The sequence below is a fragment of the Cricetulus griseus genome, chromosome 2, assembly GCF_003668045.3.
Source record: "Cricetulus griseus strain 17A/GY chromosome 2, alternate assembly CriGri-PICRH-1.0, whole genome shotgun sequence".
Lineage (NCBI taxonomy): Eukaryota > Metazoa > Chordata > Mammalia > Rodentia > Cricetidae > Cricetulus > Cricetulus griseus.
In genome coordinates, this window is record NC_048595.1 from 14,229,118 (window position 1) to 14,247,465 (window position 18,348).

The 18,348-nt window shown below is 49.9% G+C and overlaps 1 protein-coding gene across 1 annotated transcript; it reads left to right on the forward strand.

Moving 5' to 3' along the window:
• The first annotated feature begins 1,988 nt into the window (after positions 1-1,988).
• On the forward strand, positions 1,989-18,200 carry Htr6 (5-hydroxytryptamine receptor 6). The gene is made up of 4 exons (XM_027399827.2): positions 1,989-2,012; positions 5,795-5,890; positions 15,828-15,986; positions 16,123-18,200. Exons 1-4 carry the CDS (start codon positions 1,989-1,991, stop codon positions 16,564-16,566), a joined length of 723 nt encoding a protein of 240 aa, XP_027255628.2. The 3' UTR covers positions 16,567-18,200.
• The last annotated feature ends 148 nt before the right edge of the window (positions 18,201-18,348 follow it).

Here is an 18,348-nt window from a genome sequence, read left to right on the forward strand (position 1 = left end):
TAGCTCCTCCTCTGTAATGGCCCTCTCACCTCAGCCTCAGCACCGCTTCGCTTCACTGAGGTGACTGGAAGCTTCATTGTGCCGACACTGGGGGCCTGGACAACTCCTTTAGACCGAATTTATCCATCTTTATTTGGTGATCCCCATGATCTGGATCACCACCAGCCCATCCAAGCCCAGTCAGAGGAAACAGAACAATGGGCCCAGGACTTCCCAGCCTCAGTAGGGCATCTTCCTCACCTCCTCTCTTGGGTCTTATGTGCATTCTGCCTGCACTCACACTTGGCTGGGCCTGGACAACTGATTTAGACACGTCTTCTCTTGGGATCCTCTTCTGCCATCCTCTTTATTCGGTCTGTGATCCAGAGAGAGAGAGAGAGAGAGAGAGAGAGAGAGAGAGAGAGAGAGAGATGCATGTCAGGAAGACTAAGGAGGAATGGGAAAAAGGAGAGGCTGGAGACCAAAGGCCTGATGGCAGCAGGGCAGCTGGTGGGGTGGGCTCAGGGACCAGAGTTATCTAGGGTCCCTGAGATAACAGTGAGATTGGAGAGGCCATCTGAGAGAGGTGGTTAGATGTCTTGCCAGGGAAAGTGGCCAGATCTCAGGGATGGAAAAGAAATGTGTGTGTGTGTGTGTGTGTGTGTGTGTGTGTGTGTGTGTGTGTGTGTGTAGGCAGGTGTGTGTCCAGGAGGTCCTGGAACAACTTGAGGTCTCTCCAGTGTTGGGTCTACAGAAGTTGGCCTCAATCTTAGGCCCATGACAAGCTCCCTTAGTGCTCTCCTCACCTCACATTTCCTTTTTGTCCTCTCCCAAGCACAGTTTCAGTGTTACCAGCCTCCATCATGTCTTTGAACCACTTTATAAAGGCTCCCTTGAACAAACAAAGATGGCTGCCCTCTGCCCCCAGGTGCATGGGAATTACAGGAGAGACCACCGCCAGGAGCTTTCTAGTTAAAGCCCATTCTTTGCACATACCTGCAGGCATATGAAATGGATCAGGAAAGCAAGGATATGCTGTGCCAGGACCATGGCCTGCTATGCCAGGAAACTGAGGAGCCATCTTCTGACCTCTTGCCTTGCAGTGTTGAGGAAGTAACTGGGCAGGCTTTGAGGTCTCAGAAGCTTAAGCCTGGCCAGTGAAGGATCCAGATGTAGAACCCTCTGCTACCTCTCCAGCACCACGTCTGCCTGCATGCTGCCAGCCATGGCTGGTCTAAACCTCCAAATGGAGTTGCCACACTCATGGTGTCTCTTCACAGCAATCTAAGACAGACGTGCTGGTTAAGAGACAACTCCTGGAAGTGGTCCTCTGTTCTCTACACCGATGCCAGCTAGCTCCCACAACGCCCATGACCGCAGGCCCTCTATGTGGCTTTCTTCATATTGCTGTATTTTTGTTTTGTTTTGTTTTTCGAGACAGGGTTTCTCTGTAGCTTGGAGCCTATCCTGGAACTCGCTCTGAGACCAGGCTGGCCTCGAACTCACAGAGATCCGCCTGCCTCTGCCTCCCGAGTGCTGGGATTAAAGGCATGTGCACCAATACCCGGCTTATATTGCTGTATTTTTTTTCCCCATAGAAATGGCCAAGTTATTTCCTTTGCCCGTTTCTCGCCTGTTTCCTTCTGCTAGAACGGAAGTTCACAGATGGGCAGCATCATTTGAGTAGTGTCCGGATTGGCCAGAGTCGTACCTGGTACCTACTAGGTGCGAAGCAAATTTGTCATCACTACCTGCGCTGGTGAGTGCCCTCTGTGACTATCCTTCCAATGGAGGAGACCAAATCCCTCACAAAGACAGAGCAAGAGGCCAGGAATAGGCCATTGGTAAAGGAATGGCAGAAATTATCCAGTATAGTGCAATGGGCCCAGAGGGATGTCCACTGCTGCAGGGGCTGGAAAGCATAGTGAGGGCCGGACCCCACCAAGGAGCAGTTCCGGGTGGAGACAGGTCAGCATCCCGCTTCCTTGAGTTCTGCCTGCGCCATCACCATGTCAGGGGAGCTGCAGGCGGAGGTGTGGGGGCTGCAGGCTCCCAGGAGCGTTCGGAGCATCTCTGTCCTGCCTGTCTACTGCCTGCCAGCACTCTGTTTTTAAGAGGGCTCGGCAATGTTATGTTCCAGCCTCGGGGCAGGGAGGCGCCTCACCAGGCCTGGGGTACAAGAAGCGTTTCGCTCCCCCCCCCCTGAGAGGCAGGCCGAACTCATTCTTTCCAGCGGTAAAGGGAGGAGGAACGCCTTTGGCTTGAAGCCCATTCAGCCTACGAGGGGACAAAGGCTACCTCCAGCCTGGCTGCCTGTGTTTCCTTTGGCCTTCAGCAACACCAAAATGGCTCTCGTGAGGTCTCCCTCTTCTGAACCCTCCTCCCTTCCTGCTAGCCCACTTGCCCAGCCGGGAAGGAATCTCTGGTCCTTGCGAAAGAACTCAAACTTCCTTGATTGGGTTAATCTGTTATGAAAAGCTTGAGACATTGCAGGTAAGCCGCAGGAAGTATAGGTGCTGCATGACCATGGGATGGAAGGGCCCTCTGCAGTTGAACCTCCTTTCACCATCCAGCTGAGTGCTGGTAGGCTCACATTCTGGGTGCTGAAAACCACCAGACGCTCCTGCACTCTTAAAGCCTTCCCAGACACCAGCCTCCCAAGGGTCTTACAGATCTGGGGAGAATCCCTGAGGAGGACCTGGGAGGGTATGAGTTCCTATTCAGAAGTGAGGACGGAAGACCAGAAATACAAGAGAAGCTGAAGAAGGCCCTGTGGTGAAAGCGGGAAAACTTAAAAGGCCCTATGACAGGAATGTCAACTTGATCTCAAGGAATAAAGGAGGAATGTACTAAAGAGGAAGAGCACAAGGGGAGCCTGAAGGGAATACAGAAAAGGATCAGGAAGTTTGGGACAAAGAACTGTCGCTAGCCTGGCACAGCATAATAGGCTGGGCAGTTTTTATAGTAACCCAGGTCTATAAAGGGACTGGCTCCAGGACATCCAGCTGAGGATGTGGGTGCCCAGAGCCTGGACAAGTGTACTGGTAGGGAGGAGGCAGGATATACCCATGAGAAGCAAGAGGTGCCAGGATGCTTCCCTCCTGGCCTGGGAGATCCAGAAAAAGGAGGTCACCATCCACTGACATGGAGCCAGGCTCTGGTGGTCAAGTCTAAACTCTAGTGCAGAGTCCTGCTGTCTTCAGGCCTTCACCCAGCAGTCTTGTACACAGTACCAGGCCTAGATAAAACATAACCACTACAAAGAAACGTGCAAAAAGAGACAATAGGGAAAGATAGAGCCCAGCGGATACACTGGTGTTTGCTCAGGGGGCATGGAAAACAGTCCAGGGGACATGGTATCTGTCACACACACAGTTTGTATCTGCATCTCTGGGCCTAGTTTCCCTACTCAAAGCAAGGCTGAGAGGAGAGACACTTGGGCCTTTTGGGCACCAACTTGGCTTGGTGCCTGACAGAGTGCTCAAGACAATATAGGGCCTAGCAGACTATAGGAGGTGTGCCTTCTGGTACCAATGGCTTTCTGAAAAGTACACCTGGTGGGGGGCAGGCTTTGGAGTCTCAGAACTTAACTCCTTGATATCTGGTACTACTTCCTGAGGATCTCAGATGTAGTTCCTCTGAACAATCTCACAGACCACAGACCAGCACAACTAGAAGGAAGAGTTACCTGTCACACAGTGTTCCAAGAAGGGCTACAGAAAAACCCTGTCTAAAAAAAGAAAGAAAAGAGAAAAAAAGGGTTACCTGAGTCCCAGATGATCTTGTGTTTGCCATCCCAGAGGAGTTCCAGGACAAGCCTCCAGAAGAGTCCCTTTCTCAAAACAAACACACACACACACACACACACACCACACTTTCTGTCCTGCCAGCTAGCTCCCACAACGCCCATGACCGCAGTGGGAGAGAGAGCGCCATTGGGGCTCTATTTTGAAAAGACTGCACTTTCTTCATATCCCTGTAATTTGTTTTGTTCCTCCACGCCTATCATGGTTGGTCTGTGTAGTTGGAAACACACACACATAATAACTGGAGAAAGGCTGGCCTCGAACTCACAGCCTGAGCCTGCCTCTGTCTTCCAGAAAGAGACAGCAGTGCTGGGCCATGGGCATAGACAGATGCACTTAAGTGCACCAATCCCCACACTTGCGTTTCCTGTGACTGCTCATGGTAAGGGATACTGGTTTTCCATTTCTGGAAGAGAAAGGAAGTTTCCTTTCTGAACACATTCATAGAAGTGAAGAGATAAATGTGGAGTTGCCAGGTAGACACAAATTGAGAGACTTGAGATGGGGGTTGGGAGTGGGAGAGACAGGAAGGCACAAACCCTAGGTTATTCTTTTTCCTTTGCAAAACTCAGAGAAGCAAGGTGGGGGGAAGCACTCACTGGTAGACCCCCCGGAGAGCCTGTACCGGTCAGTCAATGTCTTCAAGAACACAGGATCTTCCATTTGTATTTAATAGTGTTTTCATGTATGTGTGTGTATGTGAGTGAGTGAGTGTGTGAATGTGTGTGTGTGTGTGTGTGTGTGTGTGAGTGTGTGCACAAGCCATCTGACATGGAGGGGGTCTCAGTGGGGTGGCCAGGAGCAGCCCATGCACATGCCATGACACACAGGTGGAGGTCAGAGGACAACATTGGGAGTGGGTTCTTTCCTTCCACCTTGTGGGTCACAGGAATAAAATTTGGGTCCTCAGGCTTGATAACAAGTGCCTGCTAAGCCTTCTGGATAGTACCTTATCTTTTTTAAAAAAAAAAAAGAGGTGTGTGTGTGTGTATGTGTGTGTCTGTGTATGTGAGTCTGTGTATCTGTGTATGTCTGTCTCTGTGTGTGTCTATGTGTTAGTATGTATGTGTCTGTGTCTGTGTCTGTGTCTGTGTGTGTCTGTCTCTGTGTGTGTCTGTGTGTATCTGTCTCAGTGTGTGTCTGTGTATGTCTGTCTGTGTGTGTCTATCTCAGTGTGTGTCTCTGTGTGTGTGTGTGTGTGTGTGTGTGTCTGTCTGTCTGTGTGTGTCTGTCTCAGTCTTGTGTCTGTGTGTCTGTGTGTGTGTGTGTGTGCTGGTATGCTCACTCTCACATGCACTGAATCCTAGAGACAGCACCGAACCACTGGAGTGATGAGAGTTTTCGGGATGCCCAACTTCTTGTGTGGGTGCTGGAATTCAGTCTCCCGTCTTTATGGTGTTGCAGCAAGCTCTCTTGACCACTGAACAATCTGACTCTTTGCTGAGTAAGAAGCAAGCCCCTGCTGTGTAGAGATATTATATATTATCTGCTTGCATCACCAACATTGACTGTAGCCCATTCACTTTCAGGACTCCTTGGGAGAAGCCACCTGCCTTTGAGGCCACAAGTTCACACAGGTAAGAAACAGATGCTATGCCTCTCAGTCTCAAGTCAACAAATGGGAAAGTCAATGAAATCATGACAAGACATGGATGACTCACCAAGCAAGAATAAAGTCAATCTTTTCAAACAAAGAGGAAACCACCAAAGTTCTCAGGAAAGAGTGGAAGGCCCAGGGCTGACATAGAAATGAATACTTTACATTGGTATGGATTTTGGTTTATTAATACAAATTTAAGGACAATTTTGTATGTATGTATTTCTACTCTTGTTTAAAGTATTATGTTTATGCCACTCATTTAAAAATGTAATGTATAATTAAGAAATACAGATTAATAGAAATCATCTATAATAGTCAAACTTTTAGTCCGAGTTAGTTAGGTTTTCTAGATATACAGAAACATATTTCAGATGGATAGGTAATCTTCAAATACTTCAAAGACCTACAGAATATAAAAAGGATCTTGCTGGCCGCCCGCAAGCAGGCGGTGCAAGTGGCCTCGCTCACCACGGGCATGGCTGGCCAGGCCTTGGAGACCTTGCAGGTACCGGGGGTGTGTTTCGGAGACCTGGGCTCTTGGGCTGGGAAGGAATAAACAGTCATTGGGAATCCACTGGTTGCCTGCCTCATAGTAAGCCCTTGCTGCTGATCCTATAAGGCCTTGGGGCTCTGCCTTTCAAACTGTGACTGTGGTGAGTTAGCTGCTATATCCGGATACGGAGGAGGAAGCTGGCATGCTTCTCCGTGACAGGCCCCATCGTGTATCACATGTGGGAAACTTAGAGAGTATTCTCTCTCCCTCATATTCACGCTCCTTTCTCGGGGCCTGTTGGTCCTGCCTCCTGGTCTAAGCACACCTCTGCTGCTGTCTCCCTAGTCTAAGCCACTGTCACTTCTCACCAGGGAGCCTTTGATGGACTCTGGCTGGCCCTCACTGCGGTCCACTTTCCCAGCTGGAGCCAGTGTGAGTGAAAATTGCTTTCTTTCTACAAACCTTACCTAGCTCAGTATAAGGAGAAAACCCATCACAGAACGTGGCCCGAGGATACTTCCAGGCCAAACTCCACCCTCCCTTTCTCCTCTCTCCCTCTCCTCCGCTTAGTCTGCAGCCTGATCTCCTAAGGTCTGGTCACCTAGGACAGTGGTGTCTGGGTGGGCAGGAATCCTGGCTGCAGCCCTCTCTGTATCCCTCTGTGGTCTGAGAACATTCTGGAGTCTCTGCAGCTGTCTGTGGTCCTGACACAGAGGCAGGATTTTAACATATAACAAAACAGTTATCAAGCAAGAATTACAGTTATAATATTTAGTCTATTTGCATTTGGCAAAATTAAAGACAATACTCAATCATATATCCTATCTTTGTGAGTCTAAAGTTTTATATCTAATTTATCTTTTATCATAACCAAGGAAAACTATAACTATTTGTCTTCAACTCTATCAAAGACCCCAGTAGGATACAATATTACCTAAGTAAACAGGAAGTATATTGTAAGAAGCTTCCAACATTCTAGAAATGACAGACATCTGACTGCCTGGACAGTCACCCAAAGTTCCTCTGCAACGTTAGGGCATCTATCTTCAGCCTACAGGCCTAGAGTATCCGGCAGACTTTTCAGTGAAGCAGAAACCCTGAAAGACTATCCCATCTTGTTTAGCAGTCATTTTCTTGTGGGTCCTGCATGTCCAGTTTATACAGCATCCAGTCAAGCAGTCCAGGAAAGAGCAGTTTCTTGCCCAGTGGGCTAGCTTTTGCCATAAAGAAAGCAAATTCCATATGGAGTTTCTTCGATGCCCATCATCTTCATTGAAGGAGATTGGTGCTGCCAGGAGCAGACATGTCTCATTGTCACGAAAAGCCTAAGTTTTTTAAAACATTTTAAATGTCATATTCTGTAGGTCTTTGAAGTATTTGAAGATTACCTATCCATCTGAAATATGTTTCTGTATATCTAGAAAACCTAACTAACTCGGACTAAAAGTTTGACTATTATAGATGATTTCTATTAATCTGTATTTCTTAATTATACATTACATTTTTAAATGAGTGGCATAAACATAATACTTTAAACAAGAGTAGAAATACATACATACAAAATTGTCCTTAAATTTGTATTAATAAACCAAAATCCATACCAATGTAAAGTATTCATTTCTATGTCAGCCCTGGGCCTTCCACTCTTTCCTGAGAACTTTGGTGGTTTCCTCTTTGTTTGAAAAGATTGACTTTATTCTTGCTTGGTGAGTCATCCATGTCTTGTCATGATTTCATTGACTTTCCCATTTGTTGACTTGAGACTGAGAGGCATAGCATCTGTTTCTTACCTGTGTGAACTTGTGGCCTCAAAGGCAGGTGGCTTCTCCCAAGGAGTCCTGAAAGTGAATGGGCTACAGTCAATGTTGGTGATGCAAGCAGATAATATATAATATCTCTACACAGCAGGGGCTTGCTTCTTACTCAGCAAAGAGTCAGATTGTTCAGTGGTCAAGAGAGCTTGCTGCAACACCATAAAGACGGGAGACTGAATTCCAGCACCCACACAAGAAGTTGGGCATCCCGAAAACTCTCATCACTCCAGTGTGTTCGGTGCTGTCTCTAGGATTCAGTGCATGTGAGAGTGAGCATACCAGCACACACACACACACACAGACACACAGACACACAGACTGAGACAGACACACACAGACAGACAGACACACACACACACACACACACACACAGAGACACACACTGAGATAGACACACACAGACAGACATACACAGACACACACTGAGACAGATACACACAGACACACACAGAGACAGACACACACAGACACAGACACAGACACAGACACATACATACTAACACATAGACACACACAGAGACAGACATACACAGATACACAGACTCACATACACAGACACACACATACACACACACACACCTCTTTTTTTTTTTTAAAAAAGATAAGGTACTATCCAGAAGGCTTAGCAGGCACTTGTTATCAAGCCTGAGGACCCAAATTTTATTCCTGTGACCCACAAGGTGGAAGGAAAGAACCCACTCCCAATGTTGTCCTCTGACCTCCACCTGTGTGTCATGGCATGTGCATGGGCTGCTCCTGGCCACCCCACTGAGACCCCCTCCATGTCAGATGGCTTGTGCACACACTCACACACACACACACACACACACACACATTCACACACTCACTCACTCACATACACACACATACATGAAAACACTATTAAATACAAATGGAAGATCCTGTGTTCTTGAAGACATTGACTGACTGGTACAGGCTCTCCGGGGGGTCTACCAGTGAGTGCTTCCCCCCACCTTGCTCTCTGAGTTTTGCAAAGGAAAAAGAATAACCTAGGGTTTGTGCCTTCCTGTCTCTCCCACTCCCAACCCCCATCTCAAGTCTCTCAATTTGTGTCTACCTGGCATTTTCTTTGTACTCCACATTTATCTCTTCACTTCTATGAATGTGTTCAGAAAGGAAACTTCCTTTCTCTTCCAGAAATGGAAAACCAGTATCCCTTACCATGAGCAGTCACAGGAAACGCAAGTGTGGGGATGCCAGAGTGGTTCCACAGAGTCACTTAAGTGCATCTGTCTGTCTGCTATGCCCAAACCCGAGGCTGGCTTTCCTGGCGTGAGCTTGGGGAGGGGGTATTAAGAGCAAAGACCATGCTGTCTCTTTCTGGAAGACAGTTTGTAACTCAGGCCCTGTGTTTGTGTTCTTAAATTTTATTTTGTTATTATGTGTGTGTGTTTGAGCACACACGTGTACCATGCATGATAGGCGTGGAGGATGGATGGTGATTTTCAGGGAGCCTGGCTCTGTGCAGTGCCTTCACCCGCTGAGCCCTCAATGGCGCTCTCTCTCTCTCTCTCTCTCTCTCTCTCTCTCTCTCTCTCTCTCTGTGTGTGTGTGTGTGTGTGTGTGTGTTTGTTTTGACAAAGGGTTTCTCTGTGGCTTTGGAGGCTGTCCTGGAACTCGCTCTGGAGACCAGGCTGGCCTAGAACTCACAGAGATCCGCCTGCCTCTGCCTCCCAAGTGCTGGGACTAAAGGCGTGCGCCACCACCGACTTTTTTTCTCTCTTTCTTTCTTTTTTTAGACAGGGTTTTTCTGTAGCTTTGAAGCCTGTCTTGGAACTCACTGTGTAGACCAGGTGGTTTTGAACTCTCCTCTGCCTTCCTAGTGCCTAGTGCTGGGATTAAAGACACGCACCACCACCACCCTGTGGCTCTGTGAGATTTTAAAATGTTCACTTGGAACTGAACAATCCTGAATGCCTGTTCTTGAGGAAGCTTTGTACCAGATATCAAGGATGTTAGAAGTTGGCCTGTTGGACTCCACAGTCCCGGCAGGGCCCCCACACAGGTGTCCTTTTGGTGAAGTGAGGTCAGTTGGTACCAGAATGGGACATGGTGACCTCAGGACCTGCATGGGAGTCTGCTACAGCCACGTAACATTGTCTTGAGCACTCTGTCAGGCACCAAGCCAAGCTTGGTGCCCAAAACACCCACTGAGTGTCTCTCCCTCAGCCTTGCTTTACAGTAGGGAAACTAAGGCCCAGAGAGAGCAGATTCAAAGAAGTGATGTGTGACATTATACCATGTCCCCCTGCTGACTGTTTTCCAGGTGCCCCCTGAGCCTTAATCGGCCAGTGTAGTCCGCACCATGGGGCTCTGATCTGGGTCCCTATTGTTCTTTTTCCACGCTTTCTCTGTAGTGGTTTTGTTTTATCTCAGGCCTGGAAATACTGTGTACAAGCTGCTGGGTCAAGGCCTGCTCAAATACAGACAGGACTCTGCACTTCCCAGGCTCCAGACTTGACCTCCAGAGCCTTCTCCATGTCAGTGGATGGTGACCTCCTTTTTCTGGTCTCCCAGGCCAGGAGCTCTGGAAGCATCCTGGACACCTCTCTGCTTCTCACACGGTGTATCCTGTCCTCCTCTCTCTACCAGTGACACTTGTCCAGGCTCTGGGCACCTCACATCTCTCTGCTGATGTCCTGGAGCCGAGTCCCTTTATTGATGCCTGGGTTACTATAATAATCTCCCCACCTGGTATGTGTGCTGTGCTCTGTGCTTGCGACAGTTTTTGTCCCAAGACTCCCTGATCCTTTTCTGTATTCCCTTCTTTCTCCCCTTGACTGCTCTTCCTCTTTCAGTCACATTGGCCTCCTTGTATTCCTTGAGCATCAAGCACATTCCTGTCCCAGGGCCTTTGTACAGTCTGTTCCCGCTTTCATTTCCACACGGTCCTTCTTCAGCTTCTGTTGTATCTTCTGGATTCTTCCGTCCTCATGCTTCTGAATAGGAACTGCTACCCTCCCTAGGTCCTCCTCAGGCCGATGCTCTCTCGGCAGCATCTGTAGACATCTTGATTGATTGATGGTGTCTCCAGAATAAGAATTGAGCTTTAAGAGTGCAGGAGCTTGTCATGTTTGCTGCTGCATTTTCAGCACCCAGAACTGTGCCAAGCCTATCACAGCCGCTCAGCCTGTGTTTATGGTGAGAAGGAAATGGACACAGAGCTGCAGAGGGCCCGGGGTTCCATCCTGGCTCATGCAGCTGCCTATTTTCACCTCCTGCAGGCTTACTATGTGCAATGAGTCATCAAGCTTTTCATAACATGAATTCATTAGCCCAATCAGTGGCATGTGTTGAGTACCTACTGTTCGCAAGAGCTATATTTTGCCTGTAGAGATTTCCTTCCCTGCTTAAATTTATGCTGGTTGCAGAGATGGGCTAGCAGGAAGGGAGGAGGGTGGGTCTTAGAAGAGGGGAGACCTCACGGCAGCCATATTCTGTGTGTAGCTGAAGGCCTAAGCAGAGAAATCACAGTGAACCCTGAAGCCAAAGGCTGGAGGATATTCCTTCTGTCCCCTCAGAGATAGGCTGAGCCACTGGGCTTTCAAGCCAAAGGCATGTTTATCCCGTCTCTCTCCTCCCAACAAACACTCGCTGGAAAGCCTGTTCAGTCTCTCTGTCTCTGTCTCTCTCATTTTTTTTGGGGGGGGGAGAGGTTGAAACAGAATCTCTCTATGTAGCCCTGGCTGGCCTGGAACTTACAGAGATCTGCCTGCCTCTGCCTTCCGAGTGCTAGGATCATAAGCATGTGTTACCGTATTCAGCCTCTTTTAAAAACAGTATTTGTGTGTGTGCGTGCATGTGAGTACAGGTGTCTTAAGAAGACAGAGATGTTAAATCCCCTGTATCTGGAGCTACAAGCAGTAGTGAGCCACCAGACATGGATGCTGGGAACTGAACTGGGGCCCTCTGCAAGGGCATGCCCTTAACTGCTGAACCATATTTCCAGCCCCAATCCTGTTCTCTTGGCTGGTGAGGGATCAGACCCTCCACTACCCTGCTTTCAAAGCCCCTTGGCAGAGAGGGAGCCTTCAGTGTGCCCATTTCCTAAGTGCCTGGATCCTGCATTCCTTTTGGGGAAGGGCTTGTGTATGGTGTGGCACTCTTGCTCTGTCCGTTTGGGGTTTGTGTCTGTTCCTCCTTCGGAGCCAGCTTATCCAGAAAGGCAGCTCACCAGGCATGGTGGTGCATACCCTTTAATTCCTGCACTCCAACTCAGGAGGCAGAGGCAGGTAGATCTCTGAGTTTAAGGTCAGCCTGATTGATGTGGTGAGTTCCAGGACAGCCAGAGCTACATAGTGATATCCTGTATCAAAACAACAACTTCTGGGCAGTGGTGACGCGTGCCTTTCATCCCAGCACTCGGGAGGCAGAGGCAGGTGGATCTCAGTGAATTTGAGCCAGCCTGGTCTACAGAGCGAGTTTCAGGATGGGCTCCAAAGCTACAGAGAAACTTTGTCTTGAAAACAAAACAAAACAAAACAGAAGGGAATGACAGCCTGGAGGTGGAGATGGTCTTAGAGCTCAGATCCACAGGAATGGTGTGATGGATACAGAGAAGGTGGCATGAAGCCCCCTCCTTCCAGGATCAGCCTCTTTTATCTCTTCTCTTCACCAGTGCATCCTCTAGCTCCCTGCAGACAGAAGGGAGGTGGGAAGAGGCTCCCAGTCCCTGGCATGGGCAACCTGGGATCCGGCCAGCATATCTCTCTGCTGATCCACATATGCCTCTATGTGAAAATGGGCTTTAAAAAGCCACTCCTGGGCAGTGGTTCTCACTAAGTCTTCCCAGCATTCCCAGGGGCTGGGGGAGAGAGGAGCTATGCTTAGAACTAGGGTGTCAGGGAGACTTGTGGGGGTAAAGATGTCTCACTGACATGATGGATGCCAAGGCAGCATGTTGTGGGAAGGGAAGAGAAAAATAAATGGAGGTGAGGCAGTGCATACCTGTTACTTCGGCATGGGCAAAAGATTGAGGCAGGAGGATTGCTGTGAGCTTGAGGCTGGCCTGATTGACCTAGTGTGTTCCAGGACAGCCTGGGCTACAGAGGTCCTGTCACACACACACACACACACACACACACACACACACACACACACACACCCTTCTCCAGAAAATGAGGGAGGGAGAGAAAGATCAAGGGAGAAGAGAGAGAACTGGATGGAGGGGTATCCATCCTTGACTGACCCTAGAGAGACAAGAGCATCATTTGGGCAGTAACGGGCTGCAGCACTTGTGCACAGCCTAACAGGGGCAGGAAGGGTGAACCAGGAAGCCCCTCCTCCACCCCAAGCTCCCCCTCCTTCTTCCCCTGGGTGCTCCTCTCCCGTCTCCTTCCCTCTGCCTCCTGTGATTTTCCCTCCTCTCCCCTCTCCCTGCCCTTCTCTCCCAACTCCACATCCCTCTGTCAGAGACAAGTTTCCCTCCACCCCCATCCCTCCTCCTCCTCCTCCTCCTCAGAGGAAGAAGTGACAATCACTGCTGGGGAAGGTGGCTGCAGAGTGCAGGTGGCTGCTGTGCGGAGCTGGGGGCTTGGAATAGAAACTCAGTGTTCCCTCCGTCAAGTCCTGCCTGCTCCTGTCACAGCTGAATAACCTTGGAGAAGTCATTTTGCCTCTCTGCATCTCAGGGCTAGAGATGACAATCCATAAGGCAGGGAAGTACTAATACACAGTGGCTCTGGCACATAGTAGGTTCTCAACAGGTTTCTCTCCTCGCCTATTGGTGGTAGAATAGATAGCGCTGGGGACCTCTGTCTTCCATCCAGCCTTTCCAGGGATTGTCATGGTGTCACCAACAGTATCACTATTGACTAGGTGAGAATGATGGGATGCTTACAATGTAGATGGTAACAGCTAACCTACATGGCACTGGCAGGGTTGGAGGAGCTGGTCCAACAGGTTTGTATTATCTTGTTTAACCCTTAGCACACACCTGCGAGGTGGATATCATCAGAAGGGTCTTTTTACAGAAGTATCTGAAAGAGGCACAATAACTTTGCCTAATGTCGATCAGAGTCGGGTGTGAAACCCTGTGGTCTGGCTCAAGTCCATCTTGTCAGCCTCACTCTGATTATTGAATCATTTTTATTTTATTTTATTTTTTGTTTTTTTGATACAGGGTTTCCTCTGTGTAGCTTTAGAGTCTGTCCTGGAACTCGCTCTGTAGATCAGGCTGGCCTCAACTCACAGAGATCCGCCTGCCTCTGCCTCCCAAGTACTGGGATCAAAGGCGTGAGCCACTAACGCCAGACCCAGCTCATTTATTATTTGAGGAAACAGGTGTACAAACATGCCACCGTTACAACATGCTTTGCCCTTCAACTCCCATTCCAGAGCAAGATCCAGAATTATGCAGAAGGGCAGCTCGGAGCTGGGGTTCCAGCATTGTAGACGGGCATCCATTCTCTGCAAGCCCAGTTGGCAGGGAGTGAGGGGAGGAGTGCTCCATGTGAGAGCATTTGGCTAGCTTTGAAGCTCCCTGGCTCTGACAGACCCTGGCTTTGCCTCCTCCAACCCCTCTCCATCTGTGGAGGGTTGCCTGGGAATCTGGTTCCCTTCCTGCCTCCCCTGGTCTTTGCATCTCTCCACACCCATCCCACCTCTGGCTGCCTTCAGAACCCAGCTGGGCACTGCACGTTGGAATTTACCTGTCATCCCAGCACTAGTAAGACCGAAGCAGGAATATTTCCAGATTGAAGTTAGCCTGGACTATGTATCCTGGACTACATGTCCCCAAATTAGTTAAAAGAAAAACACTGAGGCTGGGAAAATCCCTGGATTCAAAACCCAAGTGTGTGAAGAAGGCAAGAACACGGCTGGGAATGTGGCTCTGGTGGTAGAGTGTGAAGCCCTGGGTTCCATCCCTAGCTCTGAGTAAACCAGGTGTGGTGACACATGCTTGGAGCATTAGGAGTTGAAAGTCATCCCCAGGGCTCGGACACACATCGTCAGGCTTGGCGGCAGTCACCTTCACTTGAAAGTTGCATTTTTTTTTCCTTTTGAATGTGTGAAAATACACTTTTTATGAGTATCTTTTTCTGGGGGACAGGTTTCTCATATTTTCAAAGGGGACTCTGAGTTCAAAGTGCTCCAGGCTCATTTCTTGCCTCATAATGATCTGGTAAGGTTGGTGGCCAGGTGGCAGCATCAAGCTCAGATCTCTCGATACTTGCTTGACCCCTCCTTGGTGGCTGCTGGGGAGTGGCACCATCCTCCTTCCCTGTTCCCCACCAGAGTCCATAAAGAGAACAGAGTCAGATGTCAGTGTGGATTGGAAAGGATCTGTGAAGCCCTAAGGTCATGAGCCGCACCCCTATGTATCTACTGTTTTGTGGACCATGAGGGTAAAATCCCTGATTCCAAAACATGCAAGGAGTCCATGGGCGGTACAAATAATCTATTCTTCGGCCTTGGGTGTTCATCCTTAAGTGTAACTGAGTCTTGAACTGTGAAAGGCTTGGAAGGTGATGGGGCTGTGTGCCTGTCTGTGTTGAATGCCATCCATCCATCCATCCATCCATCCATCCATCCATCCATCCATCCAATTTACTTTTGAGACTGTGTCTCTTATAGCCCAGGCTGGTCTCAAGTCACTTTATAGCTGAGGATAGCCTCGAACTTATGAGCTGGCTTGGATTCCAGGGATGTATTCCTACACCTAGTTTGTGAAGCAGTAGAAATGGAATCCGGGGCTTCCTGCATGCCAGGCAAGCACTCTGTCAACTGAGCTACATTCTGATGCCCCTGTGCAGGAGGCCGTTCAGAGCTGTCTGCCTCTATGTTTGAGCCTCCTCAAACTCCTTGTGAAATACTGCATGGACCAGGTGTATTGTGGGTTCAGGGTCAGGGCTCAGTATAGGCTGTGCTGGAGGCTCAGCTTTAGACCTTGGACACACAAGGATCTGTGGGCAGACTGTGCTGTGCTTAGCTTAGCAATGATGTCAGGCTTGGTCTCCAGCCAGCGATGGAACTGGAGTTAGGCCTAGGGCTTCAGTTGGACATCAGTCAAGGACCAGGGCTCAGCTATTTGCTGGTATACTAGGACTCAGTCTAGTATTGAGGCTTAGTCTGTGACTAAGATCAGTCAACTTACGTGGCCTTCCTCTCTACAGGTACCCAGGACCCCACGCCCAGGGATGGAGTCTGCTGACAGTAGGCGCTTGGCCACCAAGCATAGCAGGAAGGCCTTGAAGGCCAGCCTGACCCTGGGCATCCTGCTGGGCATGTTCTTTGTCACCTGGCTGCCCTTCTTTGTGACCAACATAGCTCAGGTAAAAAATGACATGCCTCATTGTACTAAGGTGGGAGGGAGGAGGATTGTGCATCTGTGTATCTGTGTCTGTGTGTCTGTCCCATCCTTGCTGGGTCCCTGCTCAGGACCAGGGGTGATGAATAGTATCCCCACAGGCTGTGTGCGACTGCATCTCCCCAGGCCTCTTTGATGTCCTCACGTGGCTCGGGTACTGTAATAGCACCATGAACCCCATCATCTATCCTCTCTTCATGCGGGACTTCAAGAGGGCCCTGGGCAGGTTCCTGCCATGCATCCACTGTCCCCCCGAGCACCGGGCCAGCCCTGCATCCCCCTCCATGTGGACTTCTCACAGTGGTGCGAGACCAGGCCTCAGCCTGCAGCAGGTTCTGCCGTTGCCTCTGCCGCTGAACTCGGATTCAGACTCGACTTCAGGGGGCACCTCAGGCCTGCAGCTCACAGCCCAGCTCCTATTGCCTGGAGAAGCGACCCGGGAGCCCCTGCCACCCACCAGGGCCGCTGCTGTGGTCAACTTCTTTGTCAAGGACTCTGCGGAGCCTGAGATACGGCAGCATCCGCTCAGTTCCCATATGAACTGACCGGGTCGAGAGCTGGCCAGTGGAGAACCACATCCCGGAGACCTCAGTCCACACTTCCTAAGACTGGGAGATGGTAGCCCTCCTGGGAGCCAGCTGAGCCCCATGAGGCATCCTCAGCTAGCCCCCATCTGCTGCTACAGGCCTCTTGACATGAGGGGAGATCAGACACAGCTCTGTGGTTTGTGTAGTGTGGCTGGGGGACTCAGGGAGATGGGCCATTTGGTTCAGGCCAGCAGGAAAGCAATCTATTTTAGTCCTTTCTCTCTTGGTGGGTGGAAAGAACACCCATCTAGACACCCACCCTGGTTCTTGTCTGGCCCAATCCCCTGCTATCCAAAGTGCCGTCTATGGGATATTGGGGCTCTCATAGGCCCTGGGGAGTTTATTCAAATGCTCACCCTCTCCACTGAAGATGTGTTCAATCAAAATTGTATGATCATGAGCTTTTCCACATATGCATTGGCGGGAGACTTCAGACTTGCCAACCCCTAGGATGGGAATTGCAATACTAAAGAGCACCTTAGGCTGGAAGCCAGGCAGCCAGAAACATGACCCTTTCCTCAACTGTATACGGCAGTTTGGGGCCTTGGCACAGGTTTCAAGGAAGAGTAACGATGCCACCTTATAAGACAACGTCAATAGTGTGCCCAGCACTAGTGAGGGGTCAGTAGGTGGTAAGTTCTGTTGCTTTAACTCCTGGTCAGCCAGGGCCTGGGTCTGGTAGAAAGCTGTTAAGCCCCTCTCCCCCTTTCCTCCTTGCCTCTCTTCTCTCTCTTTATCTCCCTTTTATTTATTTATTTATTTTCTAGGATCTCATGTAACCCAGGCTGCCCTCAAGTTGCCACAGGGATGTGCCCTGTGTGGCCAAGGATGACCTTGAACTTCTGATCCTCTTGCCTCTACCTCCCAAGTGCTGGGATCACAGGCATGTAGCACACACCAGGTTTGTGTGGTGGTGGATAGGACCTCAGGGCTCCAAGAGTTCTAGAAAACAATCTATCAACTGAGTTATGTCCCCGGTAACCCCCTTTTTTTCTGTTAGGACAGCCTTGCACATACTAGGCAAGGGCTCTCCACGGAGCCACACCTCAGCCCCACTGTTCTTTCACAGCCTAGATTCCCATACCCTAAATCAGGCTCCCAGACTCCTCATTCTGGTGGGTGGGGGACCCCACCACTCAGGGACCCTTCCAGCCCCATCTGCTGTTCTGCCTCTAGGGGCTTCTGACAGATCTCGTGCAACCTCAAGAGTGGGTTTGCTCCACCCCGGGCTTCCTGGAGAGGAAGCGGCCGATGGAAGCGGGGCCCACTTCCTCATCCTGCTTCCTTTGGTCCTCCCTAAAGACAGCTGCTTGGGTGGGCAGAGCACAGTGGAAGACGAAATGTCCCTGGCTTGGGGGTGAAGCCACAGATAAGCAGGTGGGCTCTGGCTTTGGCCTGGCTTTTGTGGGTAAGGGCGGGGGACTCTTGGTTCCATGCTTCCCTCATGTTCCATCAACCAGGCTCCCAGGCTCGTCCTGAGCGGCCAGGAGCTCTCCTTGGTGCTGATCACATTCAACTGGGCCCTGGCAGCAGGGTTTCGGTGCTTGCCTCTGGGCCTGCCTGAGGGACTCAATAAACACGAGCTGAAGGAAGTGGCTGTGTGGACTGAATCTTACTGAAGCCCAGGTGGGTTGGAGAGCAGCTGAGTAAAAGTCTCCACCCAAGTTTCCTGGGCTCTGATCTGACTCTGTCCCTAGCTTGCTTTGTGACAGCCTCCCCCACCCCACAACAAATCACTGT

What these genes read in the sequence shown, in the direction of transcription:
- Htr6 (XM_027399827.2), top strand. Translation starts at nt 1,989, where the DNA reads ATGTCAGGGGAGCTGCAGGCGGAG. An exon ending in CAGGGGAGCTGCAGGCGGAG is followed by an intron (nt 2,013 to 5,794) that starts GTGTGGGGGCTG and finishes AAAGACCTACAG; the next exon opens with AATATAAAAAGGATCTTGCT. An exon ending in TTGTGACCAACATAGCTCAG is followed by an intron (nt 15,987 to 16,122) that starts GTAAAAAATGAC and finishes GTATCCCCACAG; the next exon opens with GCTGTGTGCGACTGCATCTC.